The sequence below is a fragment of the Crinia signifera genome, chromosome 11, assembly GCF_055691185.1.
Source record: "Crinia signifera chromosome 11, ASM5569118v1, whole genome shotgun sequence".
In the NCBI taxonomy this organism is placed as follows: Eukaryota; Metazoa; Chordata; class Amphibia; order Anura; family Myobatrachidae; genus Crinia; species Crinia signifera.
The window spans coordinates 65,049,314-65,070,731 of record NC_139227.1 but is presented as its reverse complement, the minus strand read 5'-3'; the positions used below and the strand labels follow the sequence as shown (position 1 = coordinate 65,070,731).

Below are 21,418 nucleotides of genomic sequence, written 5' to 3'. Positions count from 1 at the left end.
GTTTTATTTGGATGGATGGATAGCGCACTCTGTGGTTTGTTTGTAGTGAAAATCAGTTGGGGAAGAGGGGGGGTGGGGGAATAGAAGGGGGGGAGAGGGTTGAGGTGTGGGGGGGTAGGAAACCTGTTGGGTGGGTCACTATGGTTTCTAAATAACAGTCAGGATGATAAATGGTAAAATAAGGAATGTTTATTTAATTAAGATGACAATAATTGATGAGTGCTCTACTGGAGCTGTTGTCGACACAGTCCAATATATGGTGTCGATGACACGAAAACTACAGCACCCACAAGGCTTTGCCTGCATACTCCACACTCCTCCATCCTCCTCCGTGCAAGCAAGTACACGCTGACGTCACAAGCGGTGCGCCGGGACACGCCGCGTCAGACAGACCGGCAACCCGACACACACGCTGTGAATGGAGAAACTGCACCAGACGCCGCATCGGTCCAAGCACCCACGGGACCCATCTGGACTCCGAGAGAGCCCAGGACGGCTTCACGTACCAACAGCGAACGGGGTAAGGACCAAGTTGCGGGACGCCGCCACTTGCGTTCCATTCTCCCATTCAGGACATTTGTGTATTTACATCGTTGTTGAACAGCCCACATAGACTCCAGGAGACATAAGTCCGCTGGACTTATGGTATAAAGGTACCCGTTGGCACCCTGATCCCCAAGGGACTCTTGACCAACAATACACACTGTCAACCATCGCATTTATAGAGACTCTACACCCCACTGTATCCCATATAGGAGACATAGGTCCTGTTAGGACATATGGTAAAAGGGAACCTGTTGGCATCCCAATCCCCGCAAGGGCTCCCATAGGGACAGCAGGGTGTCCTCAGACATTCATCGAGCACTCATCAATTATTGTCATCTTAATTAAATGAACATTCCTTATTTTACCATTTATCATCCTGACTGTTATTTAGAAACGATAGTGACCCACCCAACAGGTTTCCTACCCCCCACACCTCAACCCTCTCCCCCCCTTCTATTCCCCCACCCCTTTTCCATCCCCCCCCCCCTCTTCCCCAACTGATTTTCACTATAAACAAACCACAGAGTGCGCTATCCATCCAAATAAAAGGGTCTGTGTCAACACAGATTTCCTGGCCTCGGCAGAGGACTTTCCAACAATTGTTTTGAGTAAGGTTAAGCTGGCCTACACTAGGTGATTTACCTGTCATTTGGGCTCTTTTTATGCTATTGTGGTGATCAATTGTATAAAAAGCATCCGGTCCCATGTGCCATAGCCTGCAAAACTCACCAGCTGCAGAAGCAAACCATGGGATAGCATCTGAGCCGGGCAGGCTTGGCTGGGATCTCATGAGGTATATTGTATGCGAAAGGATCGCTTACAATTTATAGCACGTGATCTAACTACCTGGGAAGGGGATTGCAGGTGACTTCACCACTAGGTGAAGTCTCCCTAGGGATTCGGCATGAAAAGCCAGCGGTCGGGATCCCGGCGTTCAAAATCCCGACGCCGGAATCCCGAACGCCGAAATCCCGACAAGGGGGGGACGTGGATCGCCCCCCCTTGCGGGCTTTCTGCGCTCGCCACGCAGCGGGCCCGGTGCCTCGCTATGCTTGGCACACTAATTTAGTCTCCCTCCGAGGGTGTCGTGGACACCCATGGGGGGAGAAAGTGTCGGGATTTCGGCGTCAGGATTTTGAATGCCAGGATTTAAACTGCATCCCCTCCCTAGTTTATGGGGGCCATTAGGCTTACTCAGATGGCTGCGATCGTCCTGACTAGTAGTTACAATGGTGTTTTGACGCTTCCATCTTTGAAAGCACGAATCTGATCTTCAATTCTTGCTGGAGGCATCTTTATTTTTCATTGTATGCCTCCTGTAGCATTACCATATTTTGGCATTTGATGCAAATACCCTTCTTCTCTAAATCAGACTCTGTATCCCAGTGGCGGAACTTGTGACGGGGAGGCAGTGGATGACAGCTGTAGGTATTTTTTCTGTGTACACACTAGGCCAGGTGTTGCGACCCAATCCTTGAGAGCTACTAACAGTCAATGTGTTTGATTGCCTAGCCCAGTGATGGCTAACCTTGACACTCCAGCTGTTGTTGAGCATGCATCAGTTTTGGCATTGCCAAATAGCAAAACTGTAGCAGGGCATGCTGGCATGTGTAGTTCAACAACAGCTGGAGTGTTAAGGTTAGCCATCACTGACCTAGCCGGTGCGTAGGTGCAGACATTACTAATTGTCATATTTTCAACTGTGGTGCATTGATTCCTAACCGCCACATTCTACAGATCCACATGTGGCCCAATAAACATGAACTGTTGGTAGCTCTTGAGGACCAGGGTTGGCCACTCCTGCACTAAGCTATTTGTCATCTGATCCAGCAGATCACACCAAAAATGTCAGGTAATATCTGCACTCCTGCTTTCGTTAGCAATGTCTTCTGGTCGACCCTGCAGAAGGACCGACAAAAGACCTCTGTTTTGCAGCATGTCATTCTGTGTCACATTATTGCCCCCTGCATCAGCAAGTGTGTAGGCTCATGCTGCGCATTGGGTTTGAAGGGTACACACGTATTATCTCAAAATTTTTGCGTATGTCTGAAAGTGGTATTATTGTGTATTGCCGCCCATATATGGTGCGATGTGCACCATGCGGTTTATACTACATTGCGTCGCATCTAGTTTTGAACTAGATGTGATGCAATATAGTTAAAAAAAGTACAGGCAGCATATACTTTGTGCTGTGCACAGGAGCATGTATCTCATTGTACCTGTACATAGGACTGTGTATGGGCAGCATTTGATCCTGTAGCTAATATCCGTTCTAGGCTATGGGGCCATATTTATAATAATCTGCATTTTTTAATGCAGATTTGATCAACCTTTTTTGCCCACATTTGTAACGTGAAAGACTATTTTTATACGAGCCCATCATGACGATAACACACTGCTTAGCTGACAATCTGGTAATATAGGGGAGCAAATGAGAATTTGCTACCAAACACTGAAAATAGGACAAACATGGTTAATCAGACAATTGGTTAAATCCATTTTATGGCATTTCGGAACAAATGGGCAATTGTCATTTGCTCCCATACATTGCATGATTTTTGTTCTAACCAGCCAGATTGTGCAATACATGTGTAGGTGTATGGCCAGCTTTAGCTGAAGGCAGGCAAAGCCTTTATCTCCTGCGCTCAGAACGTAGTTAATTTACCTAATACTAAACAAGTGCCTAATTGTGCGGATACAGCTGTGATACTGCGGATTCAGTCGTTTTTAACAGTTTTGCAATGGAAACAATAAATGGACTTTGTATAGTCACCAACCAGCTTTTTCCATATATTATTAGCTCTCACAGCAATTTAGTTCTCCATTTGTCACATCTATAAATTCTCCGCTCTTCTCCTTTCGCCTGTGTTTATTTATATCTGTAATTGGTCTTTAATTGTCTGTACGCCATTTCTATAATTATATCCATTCTGTATGTGTAGCTCAGTTTCATTCTAAGGGGCCTATTTAATATTTGCATCAACGGGTGTTTTTTGGTTATACCCACAAATATTCAGTATCTTCAGATCGCGTTAGCCACTGTCGCCAATGGGATTTGTTTCATTAAAATTACCGGGAGAGGATACCGATACATCCCTTCCCAGCAACAGCTGCCACTTATGTGTTGTCAGTAGACGGCACAATAGCACTCTGGTCCCAATAGAGAAAATAAGTCCGGTTTTATTATTATTATTAACATTTTCTAATATAGCACACACATGTTCCGCAGCGCTTTACAGAGTATAATTGAACATTCACATCAGTCCCTGCCCCAGTGGAGCTTACGGGTGTGGTATAGGGGTCCGACAGTAATTATCCCGACGTCGGGATCCCGACTGGCCGGACCCAGACAGCATGGTGAGCGCAACTAAGCTCCTTACGGGCTCACTGCGGGCTACGCGTGCCACCTATTCTATTCTCCCTCTATGGGGTCGTGGACCCCCACGAGGGAAAATAGCAGATGCCCGTCGGGAACCCGGCTGTTGATGTTTTGACAGTCGAGAGCCCGACTGTCGGGACCCCGTCCGGCACCCGAGCTTACAATCTATATTCCCTACCACATGTATACACACACACAGAGGCATTCTAGGGTTAATTTTAGTTGGAAGCCAATTAACCGACCAGTATATTTTTGGATTGTGGGAGGAAACCGGAGTACCCGGAGTAAACCAAACAAACACAGAAAAAATATGCAAAACAGGGGAAACTCTGCACAGCTAAGGGCCATGGTGGGTATCGAACCCATGACCTCAGTGCTGTGAGGCAATAACGCTAACATTACACTGTCCGTGCTGCCCCCAGTCTATTCCTCATGAACACATCAGAAGGATGGGCTAATTTCAGAGCCCCTGACCCTGCATGCGAGTTTTGATACATTTGGTCAGTATAGCATTCTGTTGTGATAAGAAATTACAATTATGGTGTCTAAAAAGGTGCGTACACAATGTGATTTTGGCTAACAATTTTGAATGTATAGTCAAATTTGTATGTAAAGTTAGTCAAAATCTCAGTGTTTCCCTTGCTTGCGATACCGATGCGTGGCCCCGTGAGGTAGGTATCTCAAGGAAATATAGACTGTGCAGGCAAGGCAATTTTGACTATGTTGCTTGTAATGTATTTGGCCAGAGACCAAATAGCACCTTGATGGCTAACCTTGACAATCCAGCTGTTGTTGAACTACACATCTCGCTTCAGTTTTGCTATTTGGCCATGCTCAATCTGATGCAGAGCATGCTGGGATGTGTAGTTCAGCAACAGCTGGAGTGTCAAGGTTAGCCATTAAGGAAATAGCACATAGTCAAAATTTCAAGTGCATATAGATAAAATTGGCTCCATGCACTTCAAGGGGAAATAGCATAGTTAAAAACAGAGGGGCAGCGGCTACTCTCCCTCGTGGGGGTCCATGACCCCTATAGAGGGAGAATAGAATAGGTAGCTAGCATAGCGAGCCACTGTGCCCGCAATGTAGCGAGCCTGCAAGGGGCTTCGTTGTGCTCGCCCCGCTGTCTGAGTCCGGGCAGTCGGGCTAATGACTGTCAGAATTCCGACTGTCGGTGTGCTGTACCACATCCATATGTAGGCAAAATATTGTCCCTGCATCCAAACTTTCTCAGTGCTGGTTATTTCTTTTTATTTGCAACATATATGCTGGTGACGGCACCTACATAAGGCACATGTAATGGGCACACCGTTATCTGTCTCTTCAGGCATAAGGAGCTGCAAATGCAGTTCACATTAGTGGTAAACAAGAGTCAGATAAGATGTGTGAGGGTGTTGGCTTGTGGCTAATTTTAACTTTAACCCTTGATTGGGCAGTGGTCTCTTCCTCTGCTTGGGGACAGTGAGCATATATTACCCCATTCTAGCATGTAGACCCGGAAATTTGCCGTTTAAGATGGTTTTTTTGTAGTGTGAACGGGTTGCCTACCCAGATCTCATACACTGGTAAAACCCTTCTTTTTACCCGTGTTTGAGATCCGGTTATGCAGACACGGGTTGACCTGTTCTCACTGCATAAAAACTTATGTTAAAAGGCAAATTACCGGGTAGAACTTCTTCACCTGGGAAATTGCCTAGCAGTGAGAATGGGGTCCGTCGCTGCAGTCCCCGGCATTTTAATGCACGGTAAAAGCCGTGTAGTTTTCACTCGCAGTGAGAACACGGTAAAACTAGTCACTCTTAAGCCCCATACACACTGGTCGACTTTCAGCTGAAAGCAGCTGTTTCCTTGTTTAAGTGGCTTTCAGTTTGAAAGCTGCCCAGTGTGTACGGGGCAGCGGTGAGCGCTGATGCACGCTCCCGCATCATCGCTGCCCCAGCCGCTCATCTGCTGGTATTATCAGGAGATGAGCGGCTAAGTGGACGGCTTTCCATAGCGTCCTGCTATAGGAAGCCGCCCACCCTGGGGAAAATTGCTGAAATGGGCCAAAAACACTCAGTGTGCAAAACGATTTTCCACATAATCATTATCCATACACGCTGGGCAAAAACGCTCAGTGTGTATGAACCTTCAGTTCCCGTCATCAGCGGAAATCATACAAACAGGAAATAACCTCTAATTGCAGATACTATTGTTATTATTGATGCAATCTGCTTGCTTTGTTTGTTGATCAATGACTCTTTAAATACTAGGGGTGACATTTAATGAGATGCGAAAACCGGTTTTTTTTGGCGGGGTTTTTTTTTTTATTTTAGTCAAAAACAGCGGAAATCACATATTTAATGACATGCGAAAAGCTGCAAAAACCGCACATCTTGCCGCAAATTCGCATATTCTGAAGGTGCGATTTTTAGTAACGCCGGAACTCTCATCCAGATGTTTTCTCATAATAATGTATACAAATCGCATATTTAATGAGATGTTAAAACGGGAAAATGTTACTAAAAATCGCCACACATGCAGACCAGGTTCTGACAGGCGAATTTGCCAGAACCATGCACAGATCATTGAGATCTGTGCATGGTCCTGTCTTAACCCCTTCCCGACATTTGACGTACATTTACGTCATGGCCGGGATGTACTTCCCGACACATGGCGTAAATGTACGTCATGGCTTTAAACTGTCACCGCGTCTATAGATGCGGTGACAGTTTAAACATGTCTGCTGTCCCTGACAGCAGACATGTCCCTGCATGCCCAGGGGGGGCTGCGATGCCGCCCCCCCCGTCGGCGATCGCTGTGATTGGCTGTTCAGTGTGAACAGCCAATTACAGCGTTTTCTGTGTCACCGGCGAATAACGTTCGCCGGTGACACAGGGATCGGTGATGATTGGTGCTGTAAAGTACAGCACCAATCACCACGGGGTGTAAGGGTGACACTGGTGTCACCCCACCTCACCCAACCCGCCCCCAAAGGCCGTGATTGGTTCGCCGGACCGACGGACCAATCACAGCCATGGAGGGTGATTTAAACTAACGGTGACTGCACTGCAGACACCATTCCGGTCTGGAATTGCGTGCAGTGCGGTCACCGTGCCTATCTGCCGCGATATACTGACCTGATCCTTGCAAAATACTTACCTGATCACTGCTTGTAGCGTTCCTGGATCTTGTTACTTCTTGTGACTTCCTGTGTTGTGTTGTGCTGCTGTGCTGCTGCAGTGTGTTCGAGTTATAGATAGAGAGAGATAGAGAGAGATAGAGAGGGCTAGTGACAGAGAGTGCTATATTTTGTGCTGCTGCAGTGTGATAGAGTTATAGATAGAGAGAGATAGAGAGATAGTGACAGATTGTGCTATATATTTTTTATATATATACAGCTGTACTGCGTGTGCAACTGACTGCTGCCCCCCCCCCCTTTTGTGCTGATCAGTATAAATTAACTGATCAGCAACTTTTTGGGGGCGCAGGGTTTTTTTTTATATATATACCTGTCAGTGCTGCTGCTGCAGTGTCATAGAGTGATAGATAGTGAGAGATAGAGAGATAGAGAGAGATAGTGATAGAAAGTGCTATATTTTGTGTCTGCTGCCCCCCTTTTGTGCACCCCCAGCAACTTTTTGGGGGTGCAGGGGTTATTTTTTATATATATAACTGTCAGTGCTGCTGCTGCAGTGTCATAGAGTGATAGATAGAGAGAGATAGTGACAGAGAGTGATAGAGAGTGCTATATTTTGTGTCGGCTGCCCCCCTTTTGTGCACCCCCAGCAACTTTTTGGGGGTGCAGGTTTTTTTTTTAATATATATAACTGTCAGTGCTGCTGCTGCAGTGTCATAGAGTGATAGATAGTGATAGATAGTGATAGATAGAGAGAGATAGTGACAGATAGTGACAGAGTGATAGAGAGTGCTATATTTTGTGTCTGCTGCCCCCCCCTTTTGTGCTGATCACTATATCTGAGGTGATCAGCAACTTTTTGGGGGTGCAGAGTTTTTTTTATTATATATACCTGCCAGTTGCACTGTCAGTTGCACCAAAGGTTGTGCACCTGCTGCCCCTCACTGGTAATCAGTGTCGCATCACTGATCACCTTTTTTTTTTTTTTTTTTGAGGGTGCTCGGGGTCTTTTTTTAATTTTTTTGATCAAATTCCTGTTGCCTTTGAGCGCTGTTCAGTGACGGACGTTACTGACCAACATCTGTGCTCAATTTTTGGCGCAGGACCTTTTTTTTTTTTTTTTTTCTGCACTACATACACACTACACACTACATACTACATTGAAATAAAGTTTGTACCCCCCCTACACTATACACGTGTTGAAACATTTCACTACCAGAAACACAAAAATAAAAATGGCATCCCAAATGTCATCCCAAATGTCATCCCAGTCATCCAGAAGAATGTATTCAGCGGAGGAGGCATATGCCATGCTTGCCTCTGACTCTGACACAGCCAGTGAGGCAAGCGGGGAATTTGAAGGATTCATCTTAAGCTCCTCTTCCTCCTCTAGTGATGAGGGACCCCCTCAAAGATGCCCCCGTAGAGCAGCTGAGACCCCCCCCCAATAATTGATCTCGTATGGACCCCACCACCAGACAATTTTGAGCCCCAGGTTCCTGAGTTTTTGGCCATCCCAGGAATCCAATTTGATTCCACAGGTCTCAGAGAAATTGACTTTTTCAAATTATTTTTCTCTGATGATTTTATAAATTTAATGGTGGACCAAACTAATTTATATGCCCAGCAGTTTATTGCTCAAAACCCCACGTCATCATTTGCTAGGTGGACCCCTGTAGATGCAGTAGAGATGATGACGTTTTGGGGTCTGGTGTTTCATATGGGCATAGTAAAAAAGCCAGAAATTAGGCAATATTGGAGTACAGATGTTCTGTACAGCACCCCATTTTACCGTATGGCCATGACTCGGGCTCGTTTTGAGATAATCCTTAAATTTTTGCATTACAACGATAATGCACAGTGCCCACCCAGAGATGATCCCACCTTTGACCGGCTATTCAAAGTCAGGCCGGTCATTGATCACTTCAGTGCCAAATTTGAAGAGATGTACATCCCAGATAAATTCATTTGCATAGACGAGTCCCTTATACATTTTAAAGGAAGGGTTAAATTCCGCCAGTACCTTCCCAGTAAGAGGGCAAGGTATGGCATAAAAATGTATAAGCTGTGTGAAAGCACCTCAGGGTACACCCGCGAGGTGGGGGGTCGCCTGTCAGCTTTCAGCCACGTGTGGTCAGTCTCTCACCTGGATTCCTGGGTGAGAGATCTTATTACCAACGGCTACAGGCTGGAATTCGAAATACCTCCTCCTCACAGGTTCTTCAAATCAGGTCTCCCGGCCCTACAGGCAGACCGGGTGAACCTGCAACAGGCAATACAACGCCTACTGACGTCACGGGTTATCACACCTGTCTCATTGGAGGAACAAGGAAGGGGTTACTACTCCAATCTGTTCCTTGTGCCGAAGCCGGACGGCTCGGTCCGCCCCATTTTAAATTTAAAGTCACTAAACCCTTTTTTAAGGGTTCACAAGTTCAAAATGGAGTCCCTCAGGGCAGTAATAGCAACCCTGGAGGAAGGAGAGTTCTTTGCATCGTTAGATGTGAAAGACGCCTATCTCCACATACCAATTTGGGGTCCACATCAGGCTTTCCTGAGGTTTGCGCTGAAAGAGTTACACTTTCAGTTCAGAGCGCTGCCATTCGGCCTGTCATCAGCGCCGCGTGTGTTCACGAAGGTGATGGCAGAAATGATGGTACTGCTCAGGAGGTCGGGGGTCAATATTATCCCCTACCTGGACGACTTGCTGATCAAAGCAAGGTCGGAACAGGTCCTGCTACAGGATATAGCAAGAACCAGACAGGTTTTATCCGAGCATGGGTGGATCCTGAATATCCCCAAGTCCTCTCTGACGCCGTCGCGGCGTATCCTCTTTCTGGGAATGTTCCTGGACACAGAGGTGAAAAGGATTTTCCTCCCCCGGGAGAAGATGGAAGCCATACAATCCCTGGTGATGGTGATTTTGGCAAAACCTCAGGTGACGGTTCACCAATGCATCCAGTTATTGGGCAGAATGGTGGCCACCTTCGAGGCCATTCAGTTCGGACGCTTTCACACCAGGGTGTTCCAACTGGATCTGTTGTCAAAATGGTCGGGCTCCCATCTTCTGATGTACAAGAGGATTTCTCTGTCGCATCAGTCCCGCCTGTCCCTTCTATGGTGGACTCAGGAGTCGAACCTGCTGGCAGGTCGGAGATTTGGCATCCAGGATTGGGTGCGACTCACGACAGATAAGAGTCTGCTGGGATGGGGTGCTGTGACCATGGACAGAACCTTTCAGGGTCAGTGGACTCGGTGGGAAGCGAGACTCCACATCAATATCCTGGAGCTGAGAGCTGTATACTATGCAGTATTGCAGGCCCAGGATCTTCTCCAAGGTCGGGCGCTCCAGATACAGTCCGACAACGCCACAACTGTGGCCTACATAAATCGCCAGGGAGGCACGAAAAGCAGGACTTGCATGAAGGAGGCTTCCAAGATCCTGACCTGGGCGGAAATGTACGTGGTGGCTCTGTCGGCCATCTTTATCCCGGGTGTGGACAATTGGGAGGCGGACTTTCTGAGCCGTCACGCCCTCCACCCCGGGGAATGGAGCCTGAATTCACAGGTGTTTGCAGCAATTGTGGACCGTTGGGGCCAGCCATCGATAGATCTGATGGCATCCCGGTTAAACCACAAGGTCCCCATGTACTGCACAAGGACCAGGGATCCCTGCGCAGTGGCAATAGACGCCCTGACAATTCCATGGGTGTTTCCCTTGGTGTACCTGTTTCCACCCATACCACTACTGACAAGAGTACTAAAAAGGGTTCGAAGTCAGGGAGTGGAAGCCATTCTGGTGGCTCCGGACTGGCCAAGAAGGGCTTGGTTCTCGGATCTACAGAGCCTGCTGATCGAGGATCCTTGGCCCCTGCCTCTAAGGAGAGATCTACTCACACAGGGCCCTTGCGTCTTCCAAGATTTAGGGCGGCTACGTTTGTCGGCGTGGAGGCTGAGCGGAAAATCTTAGCTCAGAAGGGTCTGCATTCATCAGTTATCACCACGATGATTCAGGCCAGAAAGCCGGTAACAAAAACCCACTACTACAAGATCTGGAGAAAGTACATGGGTTGGTGTGAGGAGCAGAATGTCCCCCCAGCGAAGTTTAACCTGAACAGGTTATTGTGCTTCTTACAAGCGGGATTGGATTTGGGTCTCCGTCTGGGCTCACTGAAGGTCCAGATTTCGGCCCTGTCCATATTCTTCCAAAGGAAATTGGCTACCATCCCGGAAGTACAAACATTCCTTCAGGGAGTACTTCACATCCAGCCTCCCTTTGTACCTCCTACACCTCCTTGGAGTTTGGACGTTGTTCTTAATTTTCTTCAATCCTCCTGGTTTGAACCGTTGGAGTCGATAGATTTGCGGTATATCACCTGGAAGGCGGTGGTCCTTTTGGCCCTAGCCTCGGCTAGAAGAGTGTCCGAATTGGGAGCTCTTTCCTGTAAGAGCCCCTATCTAATTTTTCACTCTGACAGAGCGGAGTTGAGAACTAACCCGCGATTTCTTCCTAAGGTGATCTCTTCCTTTCACCTTAATCAGCCAATTGTAGTCCCGTCTGCGTCTAGTTCACCGGATATTCCGGTATCCCTGGATGTGGTGCGTGTCTTGCGTGTGTATGTCCAGAGGACGTCAAGACTCAGGAAGACAGATTGTCTATTCATTCTGTATGACGCACAAAAGAAAGGACACCCTGCATCTAAGCAATCCATTGCTAGATGGATTAGGACTACAATCCAACAAGCCTATGTGACGGCAGGCATGCCGACACCTCCGGTTTTAAAGGCTCATTCCACCAGATCGGTGGGCGCATCCTGGGCGGCTGCTCGGGGTGTGTCAGCTCTGCAGCTCTGTAGAGCTGCTACATGGTCGGGGCAACACACCTTTGTAAAATTTTACAAGTTTGATGCCTTGGCCAAAGAAGATACCCAGTTTGGGCAGGCAGTACTGCAGCAGTCTCCGCACGTACCCTCCCGTTCTGGAAGCTTTGGGACATCCCCAATGTCTTAAGACCATTCCCAGTATCCCATCAAGGACGTTAGTGAAAATAGGAATTTAATACCTACCGGTGATTCCTTTTCACGTAGTCCTTATGGGATACTGGTCGCCCGCCCTGTGCGGGGGTCTGGCTGCAGCTTTATTCTGCTTATAAAGTTCAGAAGTTAACTTATTGTCTTCTGGTTCTAAGGTCTAGTTCATTGACCTTTGTTAAAGAAAATCCACCCAGTTGGTGGTATTATAGTTATTTTTTATTTTGATGAATGCGGGTGTGCTGGCATGAATCTCACCACACTATTCACACTTATGTTTACATAGGTGACATATAAGTTATTCCTCTCATATGTACATTCTCCTTCGGGCACAGTTTTTCCATTAACTGGTTCCTGGGTGGGGAATCAGAGGGGAGGAGCCAGTACACCCAGCTTCAAAGTTATAGATGTGCCTGTCTCCTGCGGATACCCTCTAATACCCAATGTCTTAAGACCATTCCCAGTATCCCATAAGGACTACGTAAAAAAGGAATTACCGGTAGGTATTAAATTCCTATTTTCCAGTAATCTCAGTTCATTTGTATTTAGCTTTTTTGATGATAGATTGTAAATGGTGTTTTTTTGGGAGTTTTTTATTTTGGCTATTCTCTGATGTTTCGTTTTCTTCCCCCCTCTTCTCCCTCTAAACTTTTTTCTCTCTGTCTTTTTGGTGTACGGTAGTGTTGCATTTCCTGTCTGTCCGTTTGGTCTGACAGATGCTTCCGCCCTAAAAAAAACCCTGTCTGGAGTTCTTTTTGGTTCATAGTCCCTCCTAAGTTGGGTATCTTTTGATCTGGTGCCTGTTCGGTACCTGTCATTCCCTTCTTCTTCCTGGGTGTTTCTAGAGGGTTTTCTAAACCTGCCAGGATGTATAGAATCAGAGTGGATCCTCTGTCTTCTTTTATACTGGCTGTCTCTGAAATTTCCCTCTTTATGCGCATCCAGGAAGGTGGATGATGCTGTATTTTTCTCTCTATTATTGATTGATGTATTTTTCTTATTAATTGTCCTATAGGTTCTTACCTGTCTCTTGAAATAGTCCTCCCTATCTCTTTTGAATTTTTTACATTTATTTTCTATTGTATTCTGTTCAAACTTGTCTATTCGTTCTCCTATTATTGTGTCGCGTTCCTTGTACTCTCTATTATTTTTAAGGGGTTCTAATTTCAGTTTTATCTGGTCTATTTCCTTTTCAGTTTCCTTTACCTTTAACTTTCTATATCCAATCACCAGTTCTATTAGTGAGAAGGAACATTGGTCCAATGTCTCCTCCCACTTTTTTTGAAACTCACTATCTTCTGGAAAAATTGAAGGTTTAAAAATCCTCAGGCCCCGAGGGATCATCCTTGTGTCCATATATTTTTGAAGATTTGTACTGTCCAGCCAGTGTTTAATTTCTAGTTTGAACAGATCTTCTAATTTGTGGAAATCGTCTCGCAAGGACTGTTCCGTGGGGTCTGAGGTTTGGTCCGATGGACACTCCCATCTGCTTAAAAATGTCTGCCTTCTATTAATTCGTTCCTCAAAATTTGAAAAGGAGCCCATAGCTGCAGCCCGTGATGACTATTTGAGAACAAAAAACGTGGCGATGAATTGCCCCTGGGCAATAATCAGGCGCTGCGTATGTCCTCCTCTTACAAATCAAGCAGCAGTTATGTTTAGGGATTGTCAGTCCCAATATGAAAAACAGAAAAAAAGGGGGTGAAAAACTGCGCTATTTGAGGAACTAAATAAACAATCAATTGATGAATAATATAAATTTAATTACATAAATTTTACACATAAAATAATACAGTATTAATAAATAGATGAATTATAATTAAAATTGCATGAAATGTGCACTTAACTTGTGTGGTGGGCCCTTTTTTCTCTGAAAAGAGTGTCCCCACTTTTTCTACCTATATATGTATTTACTTGTGATGTGGATAGAAATGAAATGAATTTGGATGTTTTTTAAGATACCACATCCATGAGTAACAGCTGGTGCAATTAGGCGCCATATTGGCACTCAGGTATAAATACAGCATACCTGTAGATGAAAGATCACCTTTGAAAAAACTGGGAGCCCCCCAGCGAAACGCGTTAGATGCAGTGCCCCCACTCTACCTCCAACCTTGGATTACAAATCGGGTAACCACTTTGTACCCGGGACTCCCCAATTATCGGACCGAGAACCACCATTGGGACTTAAAAAGGAGATCCAGCAGCAATCACTGACCCACGGGGACCACATCAAGTCCAATCGAACAAGTGGATAACATCCCAGATATGTGAGTGTCTTTTTGACTGCCTTCTCCACCTCCCATGAATACTGTCCGAGGAGTAAGATAACTATATCCATATATAGGTAGAAAAAGTGGGGACACTCTTTTCAGAGAAAAAAGGGCTCACCACACAAGTGGAGCCGCCAAGTGCCGCATATGCACAGATTCAACATCCAACTGGCCATTAAGTGCACATTTCATGCAATTTTAATTATAATTCATCTATTTATTAATACTGTATTATTTTATGTGTAAAATTTATGTAATTAAATTTATATTATTCATCAATTGATTGTTTATTTAGTTCCTCAAATAGCGCAGTTTTTCACCCCCTTTTTTTCTGCTTTTCATATTGGGACTGACAATCCCTAAACATAACTGCTGCTTGATTTGTAAGAGGAGGACATACGCAGCGCCTGATTATTGCCCAGGGGCAATTCATCGCCACAGTTACCAGCAAACCACTGACCACCAATGATCACAAAATGAGCCGGCAACGTATACATCACTGGTGCAGGCCAGCGATATATACATTAGCGGTGCCACTGGCCACCAATGTTAAAAAAAATTATCTGCTAATGTATACATCGCTGGCCTGTGCCAGGCACTGGCCACCAATGTTCAATAATGCACTGAATAAAATGGCCCCTGCTCCCACCCTTGGAAATTACACCCCGCCCATTATGTCAATAGCTTCTGTAATAAAAGCTTTTCAGCAATTTCTTTTGCCTCCTGAAAATCTCTTGCTCTTTAAGGAAAATAGCTCAGTGTGTACACACTGTTTTGGTAGAAGATATATCATTCAGAGTTTTGGCAAAGTCTTTGGAAATGAAAATCTCATAGTGTGTATGGGCCTTAAGAGTTGGACTTTACATCTCAGCAGACCCATCATTTGGTTCCTGCTACCTGCCTATAAATAACCCAGGGGATTTTTCTCCCTGTGCAGTGGTACATGGCGGCATCAGTAGTTGTTTTATACATTTATACATATACAGCATTACAAATATACTTGTTATGAATTCCGACAGGCTGATGTATAATTACTGTACCTAGTTAACTGTGCATATATTTTCTCTCGCTTTGTATAAAACATACCCCACAAGGTCAGGTTTAAACACTTTATTATTGCGGAGACCGTCACCCGGCTACTTCTTTATGCCACCCGGTTGGAAAAAAATACTGGGGAGAGCACTGCAGATGCGACCTAGTACAAAATGCACTGAGCATATAGCACAGTGGAACTTATTCTGGTTCATTCACAAACGTATATTCCTTCTCAAATGGACAAAACCATGTGCACTGCAGGGGGGCAGATGTAACTTGTGCAGAGAGAATAAGATTTGGTGGGGTTTTACTTCAAAGTGAGATCTATATTGCAGTGTAAAAATAAAGCAGCCAGTATTTTCCCTGCACAGAAAAAAATAACTCCCCCAAATCTAAATCTCTCTGCACATGTTACATCTGCCCCCTGCAGTGCACATGATTTTATCCATTTGAGAAGGAATTTGCCTTTGCGAGTGAACCAGAATAAGGGCCAGTGGGTGGTCACCTTTACACATAACAACAATAGCTTACAATAAATAAAAGGTACTCTTTACCTAGAACGGCGACCATCGAATGCACTAAAAAACGGGTGCGATGCGATGGCCGCGATTTCCCATAGGGATCAATGTTAAAAGTGAGATTGGACGCGATTTTAGTGTTCAATGCCTTCGATTTTTACATAGGAAACAATGTTAAATGGGCCACAGAGCCCAAATAGTCACCGTGAAGTCTGAAATGGCCCCCACAATTGTTAACGCCACCCCACGATCAACGTCAACCCGAAGCGTGGCGAGCGCAGCGAGCCCGCGTGGGGCGGCGGTACGCGTCCTCCGACCTTTTCATACCCCCACTATCCACGTCGGCGTGGAGTTGAGAATAGAATAGTGTGGCGAGCGCAGCGAGCCACCGAGCACGAAGCGTGGCGAGCGCACGTGGATACCTTCACAGTTATACGCGTCCCCTCGCGGGCTTCCCAGGTGTCCATGGCGACGGGGACACCTGTGAAGCCCGCGAAGGGACGCGTTTATCTGTGAAGGTATCCGCGCCCCCTCGCGGGGCTCGCTGCGCTCGCCACGCTTCGGGCTCGGTGGCTCGCTGTCGCTCGCCACACTATTCTATTCTCAACTCCACGCCGACGTGGATAGTGGGGGTATGAAAAGGTCGGAGGACGTGTACCCCCGCCCCTCGCGGGCTCGCTGCGCTCGCCACGCTTCGGGTTGACGTTGATCGTGGGGTGGCGTTAACAATGGTGGGGGCCATTTCACAGTTCAAGGGCACTATTAGGGCTCTGTGGCCCATTTAACATTGTTTCCTATGGCCAAATCGCGGGCATTGAGGCATTTAACAGTCAAATCGCGTCCAATCACAGTTTTAACATTGATCCCTATGGGAAAATCGCGGGCATCGCGTCGCACCCGTTTTTTATGTACCCGCGATGCCCGCGATTTTTTACCCGCGATGCCAATCGCGGGCGCCGTTCTAGGTAAAGAGTACCAAATAAAAACATCCCCGTGGCTTTATATTGCTAAAACAGTATCTGTCCTCCTTGTCACTGGTTTAAATCCACTGGGTCCTGTTAGCAGTTAGCCAGACCATTACTGTGGTTATCATACACTGGATATTAGTTTGTATGGCACTTACGGTTCGAATGGTGGAACTTCTATGTGGAGTTCAAATATAGTTTGGCAATAAGTCTCTGGGCGAGATGTACTAAGCCCAATCAGCTCCTACCTGTCATTTTTCAAACACAGCCTGTGACATGGCAGGTAGGAGCTGATTGGCTAGTGGTTTATATCTCCATATTATCACTTTTAAGGCTTACTACATCTGGCCCTCTGTGTTTATTTCCTCACTCTGATGCTGCGGTGTCTGTCCCCGGTAGATATTTGCACACAGCAAGCACCGGCTTACTTGCAGAAGACCAATGGTGGTACAATGCATTTCACTCGGGTATGGGTAATTGGGTTGACCTCTGAAGGTCGACACATGAAAACGGTTGACATTACATACGTCCACATTAGCATTAGGTTGACAATTGGAAGGTCGACATGAGTTTTTCACTTCTTTCGTCCCAAATGAGAGGGTGCACCGCTTTCCCCGGCATGGCTCGCTGAGCTTGGCATGCTTCAGGCACGCTTTTCTAGTCTCCCTCCACACCCTAGTGAATGGTAGAGCATGAAATACCACTTGTCAGCACGTGTCGGTTTAAAAAAAAGTCGACCTTTTGGCTGCTGACCTTCCCATTGTCGACCTAATGCTTGTGTTAACTTTTTGACCCTGTTGACCTTAGCCATGTTGACCTTTTGCATCTATTGACCTTCAGTGGAAGGCCAAATGCATGTCGACCTTAATGGTGTCGGCATAACGACTGTATACCTTTCACTCGGCTAAGGGAGGCCATGTGGCTCTTGAAATAAACAACATCTTCAAAATGAACCATTAACATGAATGCAGAAACCTCTGTTCTATACATTAAAGAACTGCATTCCGTGTTGCAGGCCATTGTAGTTAAGGTGCCACAAACTAGAACGATTCTTATGCTGATTGGCTGATTTCCGACGGATCGGCCTTTTTTTACCGATAATCGATTGGATGTTCGCTCCTGCAGATCTTTTGCCAAATCTTCTGATCTTACATGCTGCATGAAAGATCAGAAGATTAAGCAAAAGATTCAAAGGAACGCACATGGGATCTTAAGATAAATCTTTGGTAAAGATGTGCGCTTGCCTGAAATCTTTTGTCGAAGACGGACAAAACATTTCAAGACTAATTTATGCGCACATCTTAAGATTGCAGATCCATGTGTGGACACCTTATGATTCAGTAGGTCACACATGCTCTATGTAAGAAGTATTGTGCATATAATGCCACAGTTCTCGTTCTGGGGTGGTTTAGTAAAAATTAAAAAAAAAAAAACCTTTATAATGGGTGTGGGTCAGTATTGTATGATACTCATTATCACTCGGCTTCCCTGGCAAGGTTGTAATAATTTGCCTCTATCAATAATACATACCTAAGACACAGTTTGATTTGTTTTCCTTATAGTGTCGTTCTGCCTTTTTATGGTGATAGTTTATTTGTTTCATTTAATCTTTTCCCCTTTTCAGGAAAAATACCATAGGATGCTATGGTAATAAAAAGGCAAGGAAATAACCAACAGTAAACGCTCATGTAGATACACTAGTTCTATGTCCTGTTAGTGTGTGCTTGTATACCTTATCCTAGCACTGTATTTTTGTAATGTATCGTGCGTTCATCAATAGACTGCAAAAGGTTCCAGAAATCCCGTTAGCCGATACTTGTCAGTGTGTTCCTTGTTGCTAGGGAGGTGTATAACAATGTAAGGAAGAAGTACTGTACACAAAGGCCTAGTGAGAGTACAAGGGAGCAGCAAGTGACCATACCATTCACTAGGCAGGAATTTCCTCCAGTAACAGGCCTACTTGTTTACTAATTAAGCCGTTCAAATTAATTTGTTAAAGAGATTAGAATGTGACATACAGTACTGTTTGCTACATTATATCACCTAATTTAAGTTCTGTTGCAGCTTGCAGGCTACATTTTTCCCCCTGCTGCCTGATCATTTGTTTGCTAATAGGCACATGTCTTCCAAAGACTTCTGCCTTTGTTTTATGCATTTGTATTACAGTGCACTATATAGAGTTAAGTGTAAAGCACCCACTGCACAGTTTCTGTAAATTGACCAGATATGTATTGGGGAGGGGGAGGGCTTGCCAGTGAGAATTTTAGAAAGGGTGTGGGAAGCTGCAGGACAGTAGCCGTAGACACAGAATGCCTCATAAGAGTCTGGCCAAGGCAAACAAGGGACATTGCAGCAAGAAAGACAAGTAGTAGGTTTAAAAGAGAAACAAATGCTAAACTATGGCAGCATAAATAAGCCGAGATGGGAATGGTCCCCTGGACTGTGGCAGAAGAGTGAGCAAAGGAGGTAAGGGCGAGAAGGACTGGTTGAGAGGGATTTTATTCAAGGAAACACATGGGGAGGAGCTGCAGACAGCTGGGCCTTTAACTTGCTCATGGTTTAGGAAATATCCACGTGACCATTTCTCCTCCTCTCCTGACAGGCTTTACAGTTTATTAGACAAGTCGAGAGCATCAGGACAGAAATCGCAGGATGTCTCTCAAGGATAAACCACAGGACAAGTGAGTGAAGCTGTCTCAGGGTTCTTTACTTTGTGTTTTTATTTTTATTGCTATCTCATTTTTTATCTGTGTATCATATCTACCCACATCTCATACCCTCTGGATTATCCTCTTTCCTGTAACATAACTCCTTTGCTTAATCTGTCCTGTTTCACATGCCAGAGTGCATATTTCTTGGTACAGTGCTGTGCAGCTTGTAACTGGGAAGGTATGTGACTGCTTCCTGACAAACCAGTTCTCTTTGCTGAAGTGTCCAGCAGTAATACACGTCAGTCATTGCTCCCACCTGTCACTCTGCTGTAAAGCGTGTATGCCTTCAATTTCAATGTATCTTGTGTTGCAGCTTATATGTCTTTCTGCAGTTGTTAATGATGTATTTGCCCTGTAAGTGTTTTATGTTCACTAAGCTTATGAGAAAAGGCAGCCTGGAAAATGAGTCTGATGGCATGACATTGCATTGGCAGGGACCCAATTGGGAATTTTCTTTTCTTTTTTTTAAACTGTTGAACAACTGAGGGTATAGTGTATACATGTTTCTACATTTTATGGGGCAAACCTATGACATTGGTGATGTCACAAAGTTACGTTTGTATTTCTGCATCTTTTGTGTTTTAACAGGTTTCACTTTGTCGGTATTATATTCCTCATCCTGGGTCTTGGGACTCTGCTGCCCTGGAACTTTTTCATCACAGCAATTCCAGTGAGTGACCCAGCTCTAAAGGGCTGCTGCTTACTTTTTGTAGTAATTACTAATCGCGCCTGCAGCGTCATACCTTTCACAGTCTAGTTCCAGGCAAAGGAAACAGGATTGCCATGATTTAATGATATATGCTCATACGTATATGTTATGTTATGCTATTATATATTTGAACTGGTAACACCTTACATTATTGTGTAATGAACAGCCACAAAGAAGAAGCACGTTTGTGGCCAAAATGAACAGTTTACTGCTTGGGTTGAACAACCCAATCCTATGAGGCACAATAGGCGAGGTTGGACAGTGGACACTATGGGGAAATTTACTAAGATGGGAGTTCTATTTCACATGGGATGTTACTATGGGCAAACAATTGAATCTACTTATTTAGCACCTTCTAGAAGATAATATCTAATTGGTTGAACACAGCAACATACCATGTGTAATAGAACTGCCATCTTAGTAAATTTCCCCTTATCTATCTGCTTGAATGGTCCTCATCCCTCCTCACTATATTACAAATAGTCAAATGGAATTCTGAAATTCCAGTATAACTACAAATCTTTTAACCCCTTCACGACATTTGACGTACATGTACGTCATGGATTCTAACTGTCACTGCGTCTATAGACGCGGTGACAGTTAGGAGATGTCTGCTGTCCCTGACAGCAGACATCCCCCCTCGTCGCCCAGGGGGGGCAGGGGTGCCCCCCCCGGTCGGCGATCGCTGTGATTGGCTGTTCAAATCTGAACAGTCAATCACAGCGTTTCCTGTGTTACCGGCGGCTAAGCCGCTCGGTAACACAGAAAACCGTGGTGATCGGTGCAGCACCGATCACCACCGAGCGGCAGCACCCCCCTCCCACCCGCCGGGCACTCACCCGGCAGCCGCAGCGGCTCCACCGCTACGTCCGGAGCGCACGCTGCGCTCCCCTCCTCCCCCCTCCCCCCCGCAGCAGCAGCAGCAGCAGCATCATGCTGCTGCTGGAAAAGTTAAAAATAAATTAAAATTAAAAAATGTGCAAATGTGTGTATATATATATATATATATATATATATATATATATATATATATACACACACATATATATATATATATATATATATATATATATATGTGTGTGTATATATATGTATATATATGTATATATATATATATATATATATATACACACA

General features: G+C 45.3%; 1 protein-coding gene across 2 annotated transcripts in view; it reads left to right on the top strand.

Moving 5' to 3' along the window:
* SLC29A2 (solute carrier family 29 member 2) overlaps window positions 1-21,418 on the top strand; it is a 62,344-nt gene that overhangs the window by 3,586 nt on the left and 37,340 nt on the right. Inside the window, exons 1-3 of one of the 2 annotated variants that reach the window (XM_083165028.1) lie at window positions 19,310-19,330; window positions 19,467-19,545; window positions 20,164-20,245. In XM_083165028.1, coding sequence (XP_083021154.1) covers window positions 19,517-19,545; window positions 20,164-20,245 — 111 coding nt within the window. In that variant the 5' untranslated portion in view covers window positions 19,310-19,330; window positions 19,467-19,516. Of the gene's footprint in view, window positions 1-19,309; window positions 19,331-19,466; window positions 19,546-20,163; window positions 20,246-21,418 lie in introns of those variants that run through there. The other variant, XM_083165027.1, reaches the window with a different exon arrangement.